We start from the raw sequence: 14,876 nt of genomic DNA on the forward strand, positions 1-14,876 counted from the left end.
TGTAGTGTAGAAGAGTTCTTATAGATTTGTCAGCAGGACAATCTGATTCAGGTGAGTCTGGCAGCTAGCATTAGGTAGGTTATGATTCTTCAGGACAGTTTAGCTCTAGTGCAGAAGATGGTCATCACCCTCCTTAGGTAAGTCATCTGACTAGTGTGTGAGTGAATTAGGCTTTACACCTAGCTTACCTAGGTGGTAAATAATGTGGAAGTTAAATCAGGATAGGAATTCAGACTAATAGGCCTGATAGTGGTTGAGTTGCTTTGTAGACATGAAGTACTCTAGATTTCAGTGGTCAGTGATAACCTTCATAGGTAAAGGGGCACCTTCCAGTTCAGGACACTATTCCTCAAAACAGCAGATGATGGCCAGGAGTTCTTTGTCATAGATTTCATAGTTACACTTGGCTACTGAATGCTTCTTAGAGAAGAAGGCAATAGGGCAGAGGCTACTATTGTCATTGTATTAGGACATAACACTAGCTGATACATAATCAGATGCATTGGTCTTGAGGATAATGTCCTTATCCCAATTGAAATAGGCTAGGACAGGGGCAGAGGAGAAGTGGTCTTTCAGGGTTTAGAACACTGATTCACAGGTAGAATCCTATACAAAAGGGATATCTTTCTTTATCAAGTATGTTAACAGGGTGACTAAGCTAGAGAAGTCATGAATAAAGCAGTAGTAAAAGTTACTGAAGCTAAGGAAGGCTTAGGTATATATTAGGGATTTCAGGGTAGGCTAATTACACACTATTATGACCTTAGCTAGGTCTATTTGAATGCTATTACAGCTGATAATCAAGCCTAGGAACTTGGTTTCAGTGCAGTAGAACTTGTACTTAGGAGCCTAGGTGTATAATCTAGTAGTGTAGAGGTGTTCAAGGACTATACAGATGTGTTCAGTGTATTCTTCATAGGTATGACTATAAATCAGGATGTCATCTAAATACACTATATAGAACAGGTCAAGATATTCTCTCAGGGAAGAGTTAATATATCATTGGAAGGAGGACAGGGCTCCTATCAGTCTAAACAGCATGACTAGGCTCTCAAAGAGGCTAAAACACATATAGAAGGCAGTCAGGTATTCTTCTCCTATAGTCATTTAGAGGTTGTTGAAAGTGGAGATGATATCAATCTTAGAAAAGTAGTGCATTCCATATAGATTGTTTAGAGTTTCCTTGACTAAAGGCAGTGGGTATTAGTCTTTGATAGTCATAGTGTTCAAGGTATAATAATTGACATAGAAATACAGTCCTCTGTCAGCCTTCTTTATAAATAGAATAGGAGAGGCAACATGTGAGGAGCTAGGGCAGATAAAACCTTTCCAGAGATTTTCATCAAGCCATTCACAGAGGGCTTTCAGTTCATCTCAGGACATAGAGTATAGGGGCCTGAAAGGCAGTTTCACACCTTCCACCAGGGGGATATAGTGATCTATGGGTCAGTGTAGTAGTAGTTTTTCTGCCTTGTGAGGGGAGAAAACATTAGTGAAATCTGATAATTCAGTAGGCAGGGAAAAGGGTTTAGGTTTCTGAGGACTTGTAGAGTCTAGGGAGTCAGGATGGTTTAGGATTTGATTGATTTCTTCTAGTGTCATCACAAACAGTTGATAGGCAGACTAGTGGGAATAGGTAATGGCACCTTCCTTTAAGATTAGGACAATGTTCAAGTTGCAAAGGGCCAGGGGTCATAGGGGCAAGTTACTAGGTTGATCTTTATAGGGGACATTGTGTAAGGCCTGAAGCTTCTCAGGCTTTCCAGGAACATTACAGTGGTTTCAGCAGTATTCACTATCAAAAGTGATTGAGTGATCAGTGAAGTGGACAGTTGGATCATATTGCTTTAGCTAAGGCATACCTAAGACAATGGGGTAATGAGTGAGCTATATGATGAAGAACAAAATGTTCTTCTGATAGTGATTGTTTATATAGAGGCAGGTATAGATATAATGAGTATATTTTCCAGCTTCTATTTCTCTTCTATTGAATACTTCAATTCTAAATAGAGAATAGAGGGGGTGGGTCAGAATTCAGTGTAGGGATACCTAGGTAGTATCAATGAAGGCTTTTCCTTCTATACTACAGTCAGTCAGGGCATATGTTAGGAAGGAATAGTCTTGAAGAGACAGTTCTATAGGGAGGATCATAAGATCTGACTACTAATTGTATTCTTCCTCAATTAGAAGACTATATATAGTAGTAGCTAAGATATGAATAATCTGGTTCAGGGTTATACTAGGAGGTTCTACCTAGGGGTGGCTTATTCTAGGCAAGCTCCTTTTTTTAGTCTATCACTAGGGTAGTCTGAGTGGAAGGATGAGAAGGAGTTATAGTGGTAATGGGAGCAGGAGACCTGGGGCATCATAGCAGTAGAGGAAGGGGATAGTGCAGCTAAGTAGAGCTGTCAGTTATCAGGTTATAGGCACTGGCCTACTAGGTGGCCCTTTATTCTGTAATAGTAGTATTCACCCCTTTCTCAGTAGGAGGTATAGTGTTGATAGGACAGGTCTATAGCATCTAGGTCTGGTAGAGGGGCAGTTATTCTTTTTAGGTCTATGTTCCCTAGTGCTAGGGCCTAGGGGACAGGGGCATAGGGTTCAGAGGTAGTGCTATAGTTCTAGGCAGGGGGAGCATGATTCTAGATAGGGGGAGCATAGGTCTAGGTAGTAGGCAATATCATAGAGCTGAAGTGGGTCATATGGTTCTCAAGGTTCTGGAGGAAGTTTGTGAATTCAGGGTATTTGTAACTTAGGGGGTCATAATACAGTAGTATTACATAGAGTTCCTTCAAGATGTTTTGCTCAAGGAGGGTTAGCAGAGTTGATTCACTTACTTCTCCCTCAAGAGCCAGGCACTAGAACTCAGAGAAGAAGGTAGTAAAATCCTTATTGCTTTGTCAGAGGTAGAATAGTTCACTACATATACAGTTGACCTTATCTAGGTCCCTATATATATAGTCAAGGACCTTCAGGACAGCATTATAGTCTGAAAGCAGGCATTCCCTATCCTTAATATATAGTAAAATGAGGGTATATACTAGTCCTTTCAAGCAGTTATTGATATAGGCTATATAGTCCTAGGTATCAGGGAAATAGTCATGGTTTCTTTGTATCTTCTGGTGGATCTAGGTATTGAAGCAATAAAGGTCTAATCAGTCACCTTTGAACTTATCAGGGTCAGGTATACATTTAGAGGGCTTAGTAGTATGAGTCATTATGAATAGTTCAGCTATAGAAAGGGCTAGGGCAGGAGCAGGAGCAGAGGTGGGGGAAGCTATAGGGGCAGAAGCAGGAATAGAGGCAGAAGCTTCTCCTTCTATGATAGTAAAGGTAGCAGGAGCAGCAGGAGTAGTAGGAGCAGTAGGGGGTGGTATAGCTAACTAGAGTTTGTTAAGAGCCCTTTGCTCATTGAGGCAAGCCTAGTAGAGCTTGCCCCAGGCCTCTTTCAACTCATTTTGTATATACTCAAGCTAGCCCTGAGTTGCCTGAAGGTTAGCAGTGAGACTGTCTTATATAGTAGTGTGGTTAGTAGACTCAGTAGTCAGTGTATAGTTCAAGGTAGCAATTTCAGCTTCTTTTTCATTAGTATATGAAAATAAGGAGTAGATGTATTTAAACCAAGCACTAGTGTAGTTAGTAACCCCTTCACTAAAGCTCTCAAAGCTATTAGGCACAATCAGGGGTTCTAGGCAGGTAGACATCTCATCAGTGTCTATAGGTGGAAGCAATGTAATGTCATGGGCAGGCAGGAAGGTTCTATGAGACTAACCTAATAGCTCAAAGACAGGACAGGCAGGACAGGTAGATAGGGATGAGGACAGGCAGGACAGGATGTTTAGGATAGTAATAGATACCAGGACAGAAGGCAGGGATAGGAAGTTCAGTATATTCAGGGTAGGAGACAAGGACATTGCTTAGGGAGTAACATTCAGGTAATAGAGGGAGGTTCTATCTAGTCTATATATCTACACAGGTTGTAGTTGACAAGATCTACAGTGGGGTGTAAGGCTAGTAGCAGTGAGTGAGGCTCTAGCATTAAGCAGGACAGCAGTCATACAGGGAACACTAAAGTAGTGTGGGAACAGTGGTCATACAGAAATAGTGGTCATGCAGACAACAGTATCATGCTATGATGGACAGTGGTTATGCAAAGGACACTAGTGTGCTGTTACATCATGCAGGAACACTAGCATACTGTAATGGTCATGCAGAAGACACTAGTGTACCATGACACTACTGAGGTTTCTTCCACTAGTAGTATATTCTATTCCTTAACTATAGTATTATTGACTTAGGTATGAATAGGGGCTGGCCTTCTTACTGGTTTCAGGGGGTAAACTCTAGCCTAGCATTTGGGTTATATATAGTATAGGTAGACATTTGCCTGGTGTCTTCTAGACATCTCTTTATTACTGACCTATTTTATGACTCTACCCCTATACTTATAGTTGTCTAGTAGCCTAGTGCTGGAGTTTTGTATTGTCTTAGGTCTTAGGGTGGAGTAGGACTATATATAGTTCAAGTCAATATCTATTAGGTCACTATATTCTCTTAGGATCTCATTGTACTAGTTTAGGCTACTGATATATATACTGAATTTATTGAGGTTTTTATTTCTTAGGATATTTATATACACTTGTCTATAGATTTTGATTTCTTCCTCTAGTGTTTTGCCTAGAGCTATGGCAAGTATGTAGTACATCACCTTCCTATCTAGTCCCTTATAGAAGGCATCTATCTTAATCTCCTCTGGCTATACCTGTCCTCTGGCCTCCTATAGTAGTTTGTAGAAGTCCTGGATATAAACTTCATATATGTCTCCTTTCTACTTCAGGGTATTCAGCTTCATATGTATAGTATCTATATGTCCTAGGTCTTTGAACCTATTGTCAAGGACCTTCTATACCTCAGCTTCTATTACTCCTTCTTTTTTTCATAGTTCTATTAGTTTTTCACTAATACCCTCACTAGCTTGTATTATCAGGGACATTAGGATAAGGGTGATTTTTTTTTAGTTACTGAGGTTATCTTGATAATCTATTACTCCTTATATATAGTTTTTCCAAGCCCTATATAGGGCTTAGTTACTATTATATAGAGGGTAGCCTAGGGCTGCTACTAGTGTGTTTTACATCATTTGTTTTCTTATGTCTTTAATAGGGACACTATAGGTTCTTATATCTTCAATAGGGATGTCTTCATGATCTATTAGGCTTTCATAAATGCTTGAACCTTCTAATGAGAATTGATATATTAGTATTAAGTTTTTTTTATATAAGGTGTTTTTATTTATTTTTAGGATAATCAATCAATTTATTATAGGTGAGGTATAATGCTATGATTTATATAAGATCTTTATTGATTGATAGGGAGGGAAAGGAGTCTATCTAGAAGGTTGTACTAGTGAGCAGGGTGAAATACTTCACTTACCCCCTGTGTTTCTGCCCACCTTCACCACCTTCCATATTCAGTACTAAACTGCAATAGGTAGACACTAGGGAGAAAAGGGAGCTTTTGGTGTATTGTATAGGTTCCTAGGTGAGGGTAAGGCCTGAACTATATATGATCTATAGATCATTATAATTGATCCCTTCCCCACCTTTTAGGTCACCTAGGGATAGTCAGTAGTCTACTTGTATTCTTCTAGGGTAGCTATATCTTCAAGGTATACTAATAGTTCCTAGGTTAGTTCTATAACTTGTTAGCCTTTATTAGGATGTTATTCCTATACTTCTTAGGCTAGGGCTATAGATGCCTAGGAGAATGTAGTGGCTTTATAGTGCTTTAATAGATAGTTGTGTTATTTAGGGGATAGAGGAATAAAGGCTAGAGCATAGTGGACAGATAGATATAGGACAGTAGACAGAGGATATAGGAAGAAGTGATAGAGGCTAGTGAGTAGTAGAGACTAGACACTAGACACTAGATAGAGTATAGATAAATATAGGATAGTGGATAGAGGATAATGAATAGTAGACACTAGACAGTAGACACTAGATAGAGGAGTGAGAAATAGAGGGTAGTGGACACTAGACACTTGGATAGAGGAATAAGGGATAGTGGATACTGGACACTAGATAGAGGAGTGAGGGGCAGTGGACACTAGACACTAGACAAAGGAGTGAGGGGTAGTAGAAACTAGATGCTAGAGAGAGGAATAAGGGATAGTGGACACTAGACACTAGATAGAGGAGTGAGGGATAGTAGACCTTAGACACTAGACAGAGGAGTGAGGGGTAGTGGAAACTAGACACTAGATAGAGGAATGAGGGATAGTGGACACTGGACACTGGATAGAGGAGTGAGGGATAGTAGACCTTAGACACTAGATGGAGGAGTGAGGGGCAGTGGACACTAGGCACTAGATAGAGGAGTAAGGGGTAGTGGAAACTAGATACTAGATAGAGGAATAAGGGATAGTGGACACTAGACACTAGATGGAGGAGTGAGGGATAGTAGACCTTGGACACTGGATGGAGGAGTGAGGGGCAGTGGAAACTAGATACTAGATAGAGGAATAAGAGATAGTAGACACTAGATGCTAGATGAAGGAGTGAGGGACAGTAGACCTTAGACACTAGGCACTAGATAGAGGAGTGAGGGGCAGTAGAAACTAGACACTAGACAGATGAGTGAGGGACAGTAGACACTGGAAGCTAGATAGAGGAGTGAGAGGCAGTAGATACTAGACACTAGATAGAGTGAGGGGTAGTAGAAACTAGAGGCTAGACAGATGAGTGAGGGACAGTGGACACTAGAAGCTAGACAGAGGAGTGAGGGGTAGTAGAAACTAGATAGAGGAGCAAGGGATAGTAGACACTAGACACTAGACAGAGGAGTAAGAGGCAGTAGATACTAGACACTAGACAGAGGAGCAAGGGGCAGTAGAAACTAGACACTAGATAGAGGAGTGAGGGGTAGTAGACCTTAGACAGAGGAGTAAGGGATAGTAGACACTAGACACTGGTTGGAGGAGTCAGAGGTAGTAGACACTAGATAGAGGAGTGAGGGGCACTGGACACTAGACACTGAATAAATGAGTGAGGGGCAGTGGACATTAGATGCTAGATAGATGAGTAAGGGATAGTAGGCACTAGATAGAGGAGTAAGGGACAGTAGACACTGGACACTAGACAGAGGAGTGAGAGGTAGTAGATACTAGATGCTAGATAGAGGAGTGAGGGGCAGTAGAAACTAGACACTAGATAGATGAGTGAGGGATAGTAGATACTAAAAGCTAGACAGAGGAGTGAGAGGCAGTAGATACTAGACACTAGACACTAGATAGAGGAGTGAGGGGCAGTAGAAACTAGACACTAGATAGAGGACAGGGGAATAAAGGACAGAGGACACTAGATAGAGTATAGTGGACAGGGGAATAAGGGATAGAGGACACTAGATAGAGTATAGTGGACAGGGGAATAAGGGATAGAGGGCACTAGATAGAGTTATAGTGGACAGGGGAATAAGGGATAGAGGGCACTAGATAGAGTATAGTGGACAGGGGAATAAGGGATAGGGGGCACTAGATAGGCAGGAAGGCTCTATATGTTAGGGTCTGCAACCCATAGAGGCTTTTGCCTAGGACCTTTCCCTTAGACACAATCCCCCTGAGACAACCTATCCATTCAGGGCCTGTCTTAGATGCAATCACTGGAAACAGCCTATTCATTGGGGCATGCCTTAGATGCAACCACCAGAAACAGCCTATCCCTTGGGACATGTCTCAGATACACTGGAGACAGCCTGTCACAGTACACTAGTGTCTTCTGCATGACCATTACAGTACACTAGTGTTCCTGCATGATGTAATAGCATGCTAGTGTCCTTTGCATAACCACTGTCTGTCATAGCATGATACTGTTGTCCACATGACCACTGTTTCTGTATGACTACTATTCCCATGCTACTTTAGTGTTCCCTGCATGACTGCTGTCCTGCTTGATGCTGGAGCCTTGCTCACTGCTACCAGCCTCACACCCCACTGTAGATCTTGTCAACTACAACCTGTGTAGATATATAGACTAGATAGAACCTCCCTCTGTTACCTGAATGTTGCTCCCTAAGCAATGTCCTTGTCTCCTACCCTGAATATACTGAACTTCCTGTCCCTGTCTTCTGTCCTGGTATCTGTTACTATCCTGAATATCCTGTCCTGCCTGTCCTCATCCCTGTCTACCTGTCCTGCCTGTCCTGTCTTTGAGCTATTGGGTTAGTCTCATAGAACCTTCCTGCCTGCCTGTGACATTACATTGCTTCTACCCATAGACACTGATGAGATGTCTGCCTGCCCAGAACCCCTAATCATGCCTGATAGCTTTGAGAGCTTCAGTGAAGGGGTTACTAACTATACTAGTGCTTGGTTTGAATATGTCTGCTCCTTATTTTCATATACTGATGAAAAAGAAGCTGAAATTACTACCTTGAACCACACACTAACTACTGAGTCTGCTAACTATACTACTGTATGAGATAGTCTCACTGCTAACCTTCAGGCAACTCAGGGCCAGCTTAAGTATATACAAAATGAGTTGAAAGAGGCCTGGGGTGAGCTCTACTAGGCTCACCTCAATGAGCAAAGGGCTCTTGATAAACTCCAGTTAGCTATACCACCCCCTGCTGCTCCTGCTGCTCCTACTGCTCCTACTACCTTTACTATTGTGGAAGGAGAAGCTTCTGCCTCTATTCCTGCTTCTGCCCCTACAGCTTCCCCTGCCTCTGCTCCTGCTCCTGCCCTAGCCCTTTCTACAGCTGAACTATTCATGATGACTCATACTGCTAAGCCCTCTGAACATATACCTGACCCTGACAAGTTCAAAGGTGACTAATTAGACCTTTATTGCTTTAATACCTAGATCTACTAGAAGATATAAAGAAACTATGACTATTTCCCTAATGCCTAGGACTGTATAGCCTACATTAATAACTGCTTGAAAGGACTAGTATATACCCTCATTTTACTATACATCAAGGATAGGGAATGCCTGCTTTCAGACTATAATGCTGTCCTGAAGGTCCTTGACTATGTATATGGGGACCTAGACAAGGTCAACTATGTGTGTAGTGAACTATTCTACCTCTGATAAAGCAATAAGGATTTTACTACCTTCTTCTCTAAGTTCTAGTGCCTAGCTCTTGAGGGAGAAGTAAGTGAATCAACTCTGCCAACCCTCCTTGAGCAAAACATCTTGAAGGAACTCTATGTGATACTGCTACATTATGACCCCCTAAGTTATGAATACCCTGAATTCACAAACTTCCTCCAGAACCTTGAGAACTGTATGACTTGCTTCAGCTCTGTGATATTACCTACTACCTAGACCTATGCTCCCCCTGTCTAGAATTGTACTCCCCCTGCCTAGAACTATAGCACTACCTCTGAACCTTATGCCCCTGTCCCCTAGGCCCTAGCACTAGGGAATATAGACCTAAAAAGAACAACTGCCCCTCTACCAGACCTAGATGCTATGGACCTGTCCTATTAACACCACACCTCCTACTGAGAAAGGGGTGAATACTACTGTTATAGAATAAAGGGCCACCTGGTAGGCTAGTGCCTACAACCTGATAACTGACAGCTCTACTTGGCTATACTATCCCCTTCCTCTACTGCTATGATACCCTAGGTCTCCTGCTCCTACTACTACTATGACTCCTTCTTATCCTTCCACTCAGACTGCCCTAGTGATAGACTAAAAAAAGGAGCTCACCTGGAATAAGCTGCCCCTAGGTGGAACCTCCTAGTACAACCCTGAACTAGATTATTCATATCTTGGCCACTGCTATACATAGTCTTCCAATTGAGGAAGAATACAATTAGTAGTCAGATCTTATGATCCTCCCTGTAGAACTATCTCTTCAAGACTGTTCCTTCCTAACATATGCCCTGACTGACTGTGGTGTAGAAGGAAAAGCCTTCATTGATGCTACCTAGGTATCCCTGCACTGAATTCTAACCTACCCCCTCTATTCTCTATTTGGAATCAAAGTATTCAATGGAAGAGAAATAGAAGCTGGAAAATGTACTCATTATGTCTGTGCCTGCCTCTGTATAAATGATCACTGTCAGAAGAATGTTTTGTTCTTCATTACATAGCTCACTCATTACCCCATTGTCTTAGGTATGCCTTAGCTAAAGCAATATGATCCAACTGTCCACTTCACTGATCACTTAATCACTTTTGATAGTGAATACTACTGAAACCACTGTAATATTCCTGGAAAGCCTGAGAAGCTTTAGGCCTTACACAATGTCCCCTATAAAGATTGACCTAGTAACTTGCCCCTATGACCCCTGGCCCTTCACAACTTGAACATTGTCCTGATCTTGAAGGAAGGTGCTATTGCCTATTCCCACTGGTCTGCCTATTGACTGTTTGTGATGACACTAGAAGAAATCAATTGAATCCTGAACTGTCCTGACTCCCTGGACTCTACAAGTCCCTGGAAACCTGAACCCTTTTCCCTACCCACTGAATTGTCAGATTTCACTAATGTTTTCTCCCCTCATGAGGTAGAAAAACTACTACTATACCAACCTATGGATCACTATATCCCCCTGGTGGAAGGTGTGAAACTGCCTTTCAGGCCCCTGTACTCCATGTCCTGAGATGAACTGAAAGCCCTCTATGAATAGCTCAATGAAAATCTCTAGAAAGGTTTTATCCACCCTAGCTCCTCATATATTGCCTCTCCTGTTCTATTCATGAAGAAGGCTGACAGAGGACTGCATTTCTATGTCAATTATCATGCCTTGAATGCTATGACTATCAAAGACTAATACCTGCTGCCTTTAGTCAAGGAAACTCTGAACAATCTATATGGAATGCACTACTTTTCCAAGATTGATATCATCTCCACTTTCAACAACCTCCAAATGACTATAGGAGAAGAATACCTGACTGCCTTCCACATATGTTTTGGCCTCTTTGAGAGCCTAGTCATGCTATTTGGACTGATAGGAGCCCTGTCCTCCTTCTAATGATATATCAACTCTTCCCTGAGAGAATATCTCAACCTGTTCTATATAGTGTATTTAGACAACATCCTGATTTACAGTTGTACCTGTGAAGAATACACTGAACACATCTATATAGTCCTTGAACACCTCTACACTGCTGGATTATACACCTAGGCTCCTAAGTATGAGTTCTACTGCACTGAAACCAAGTTCCTAGGCTTGATCATTAGCTATGATAGTATTCAAATAGACCTAGCTAAGGTCATAACAGTATGTAATTAGCCTACCCTGAAATCCCTGACAGATACCTAAGCCTTCCTCAGCTTTAGTAACTTTTACTACTGCTTCATTCATAACTTCTCTAGCTTAGTCACCCTATTGATACACTTGATGAAGAAAGATGTCCCTTTTGTATAGGATTCTACCTGTGAATCAGCATTCTAAACCCTGAAAGACCACTTCTCCTCTACCCCTGTCCTAGCCTATTTCAATTAGGATAAAGACATTATCCTTAAGACTAATACATCTAATTATATGTCAGCTGGTGTCATGTCCTAATATGATGACAATGGTAGCCTCTGCCCTATTGCCTTCTTCTCTAAGAAGCATTCAGTAGCCAAGTGCAACTATGAAATCTATGACAAAGAACTCCTGGCCATCATCTACTGTTTCAAGGAATAGTGTCCTGAACTGGAAGGTGCCCCTTTACCTGTGAAGGTTATTACTGACCACTGAAATCTGGAGTACTTTATGTCTATGAAGTAACTCAACTGCCATCAGGCCTATTAGTCTGAATTCCTGTCCTGATTCAACTTCTACATCATTTACTGCCTAGGTAAGCTAGGTGTGAAGCCTGATTTACTCATACACTAGTCAGATGACTTACCTAAGGAGGGTGATGACTGTCTTCTGCACTAGAGCTAAACTATCCTGAAGAATCACAACCTACCTAATGCTAGCCACTAGACTCACCTGAATCAGATTGTCCTGCTGATGAATCTGTAAGAACTCTTCTACACTATATATGATTCTGACCCTATACCCTATACTACCTTGGCTATAATCCTGAACCCTGAAACAAGCTACCTGCTGACACTCACCCTAGCTGAGTGCTTGGAGTGTAAAGGCTACTTATATGTATGAGACCACTTGTATGTTCCTGAAAGCAATGCCCTGAAAGTAGAGCTCCTCTGCCTATACTATGACTCTCCTGTCTTAGGACACCTAGGTCATTCCAAGACTTATGACCTCCTGTCCTAGGAATACTATTGGCCTGGCATAGCAAGATACATTACCTACTAGGTTTACCAGTGCTATACCTGCCACCACACAACACCCTTCTATGATGGCTAGAAAGGCCTGCTTCACCTACTGCCAATTCCTAAGAGAGTATAGTGTGATATATCCATTGATTTTATCACCTACCTGCCTAAGAGCAATAGCTATAATGCTATCCTTGTGATTGTAGACTAGCTAACTAAGATGTGTCATCTAGTTCCTTGTCACAGTAACTATAACACTGAAGATACTGCCTATCTATACCTGAAGAATATCTAGAAGTTGTATAGCCTTCTATTGACTATTGTCTCAGACTAAGGACCTCAATTCATTACTGAATTTTAGAGGTGCCTATCTCAGTCCTTAAGAATTGAACTAACCCTGTCCTCTGCCCACCACCTAGAAACCAATGGTCAAACTGAAAGAATGAATTCAGTCTTAGAACAATATCTATATGTATACATAGTATATCTACAAGACAATTAGGAAGATTAGTTGCCACTAGCTGAGTTCTCTAGCAATGTACATTACTCTGAAACCACTAATATTTCCCCTTTCTTTACAAATTACAGATTCCAACCCTGGATAGGATTCAAGCCAATCTCTGACCTGCCTGATTCCACCTAGTCCTAAGACACTGCTGCCTTCACTGCCTGAATAGAAGAGATAACAGAACTGACCTATTCTAAAATGGTAATGGCCCAAAACTTCCATGAAGAGCAGGTGAATCAGCACCACCAGCCACCTCACCAGTTCTAAGTTAATGACAAAGTCTAGCTTAACACCTAGATGATTCAAACCACCTGGCCTCAGAAGAAGCTAGACTAGAAGAACTTAGGACTATTCTACATCTACAAGATCATAAGCCTATATGCTTATAAACTTGAGTTGCCTACCTCTATAAGGATTCATCCTGTTTTTCATGTGTCTAAGCTCTGATACACTGACACCTCTGATCCCATCCCTAGTCAAGTTCATCCACCTCCACCTCACATTGAAGTAGCTGGATAAACTGAGTATGAAGTTGAAGAAGTCTTGGACTCCTTCTAGGAACACTATGGCTATAGACACTACCCCCACTTGAAATATATTGTTCATTGGACTGGCTACAATGACCTAACAACTGAACCCACTGAATACCTGGAGAATGCAAAGCAGCTAGTGGAAAACTACCACTGCTATTACCCTGACAAGCCTGGCCCCTAGGTGAACCCTCCTGGTTACCCTCTCAGCATTGACAGAGATCTACTGTAGAGAGGGGGGTACTATCACAGTACACTAGTGTCTTCTATATGACTGTTACAGTACACTAGTGTTCCTGCATGATGTAACAGTACACTAGTATCCTTTGCATAACCACTGTCTATCATAGCATGATACTGTTGTCTGCATGACCACCATTTCTGCATGACCACTGTTCCCACACTACTTTAGTGTTCCCTGTATGACTGCTGTCCTGCTTGATGCTAGAGCCTTGCTCACCACTACCAGCCTCACACCCCACTATAGATCTTGTCAACTACAACCTGTGTAGATATATAGACTAGATAGAACCTCCCTCTGTTACCTGAATGTTACTCCCTAAGCAATGTCCTTGTCTCCTACCCTGAATATACTGAACTTCCTGTCCCTGTCTTCTGTCCTGGTATCTGTTACCATCCTGAACATCCTGTCCTGCCTGTCCTCATCCCTGTCTACCTGTCCTGCCTGTCCTGTCTTTGAGCTATTGGGTTAGTCTCATAGAACCTTCCTGCCTGCCCATGACACAGCCTACCCATTAAGGTCTCTCTCAGACAGTCCCCCTGGAATGGTCCTGGAGGTCTAGACCTTTAGCAAGAAGCAGCACCTCTTTCCACTAGTATAAAGTAGTGTAGAACCCTCCACCATCTGTAGTATTAGTTAGCTCTTTCTTCTTCAATGATTGTTTCTATTCTTATGCCAATACTGTAATGATCTATGGATCATGTATGGTTCAGGCCTTGCCCTCACCCAGGAAACTATACAATGCACTAAAAGCTCCCTTTTCTCCCTAGTGTCTACCTAGTGTCCTCCTAGTGTCTCCCTAGTGTCTACCTAGTGTCCTCCTAGTGTCTTCCTAGTGTCTCCCTCTAGTCCCCCTATCAAAGTGTATCTCTCCCAATATATATATAAACCACTTGACTACTGTCATTAGTATAGCTCCCTTTAGTTTCTCTTAGAACTTATTGAGTTCTTCTTAAATAAAGAGCTATTATATAATTGAATCTTCTTATATCTCATGAAGCCTTATATTAGAACTCAATCATACTTTTTTTTTTTTCCCCTGTCCTCTGCCCTCTGCCCTCTGTCCTCTGTCCTCTGTCCTCTATCCTCTGTCCTCTGCCCTCTGTCCTCTGTCCTCTATCCTCTGTCCTCTATCCTCTATCCTCTGTCCTCTATCCTCTATCCTCTATCCCTATTCTAAACTCCACTACTATAGACCCCTTAAACCTAGCCTAACCTATATATGCTCCTGAGCCTACTATACTTCTAATACCTGTAGAAATGAAGGAGGCATTACTCAAATTATACTATAGGCTAAAGTAGTCCTAAACTTCCTAGGAATAAATGCACTAGAAACTCAAGTAATCAGAGTATACTCAGCAGTATATGCTCT

The 14,876-nt window shown here is 41.8% G+C and overlaps 1 protein-coding gene across 1 annotated transcript; it reads left to right on the plus strand.

Annotated features, from left to right (window-relative positions):
• Positions 1-8,309: 8,309 nt before the first annotated feature.
• On the plus strand, positions 8,310-8,831 carry HOO65_090043 (uncharacterized protein; the record flags this gene model as incomplete). Its single annotated transcript, XM_071004622.1, has 3 exons — positions 8,310-8,365; positions 8,480-8,518; positions 8,585-8,831. The coding sequence occupies 3 exons, from the start codon at positions 8,310-8,312 to the stop codon at positions 8,829-8,831; spliced, it is 342 nt and encodes a 113-aa protein (XP_070855929.1).
• Positions 8,832-14,876: the final 6,045 nt, after the last annotated feature.

The sequence above is a fragment of the Ceratocystis lukuohia genome, assembly GCF_044167205.1.
Source record: "Ceratocystis lukuohia strain C4212 chromosome Unknown Supercontig9_pilon, whole genome shotgun sequence".
Taxonomy (NCBI): domain Eukaryota; kingdom Fungi; phylum Ascomycota; class Sordariomycetes; order Microascales; family Ceratocystidaceae; genus Ceratocystis; species Ceratocystis lukuohia.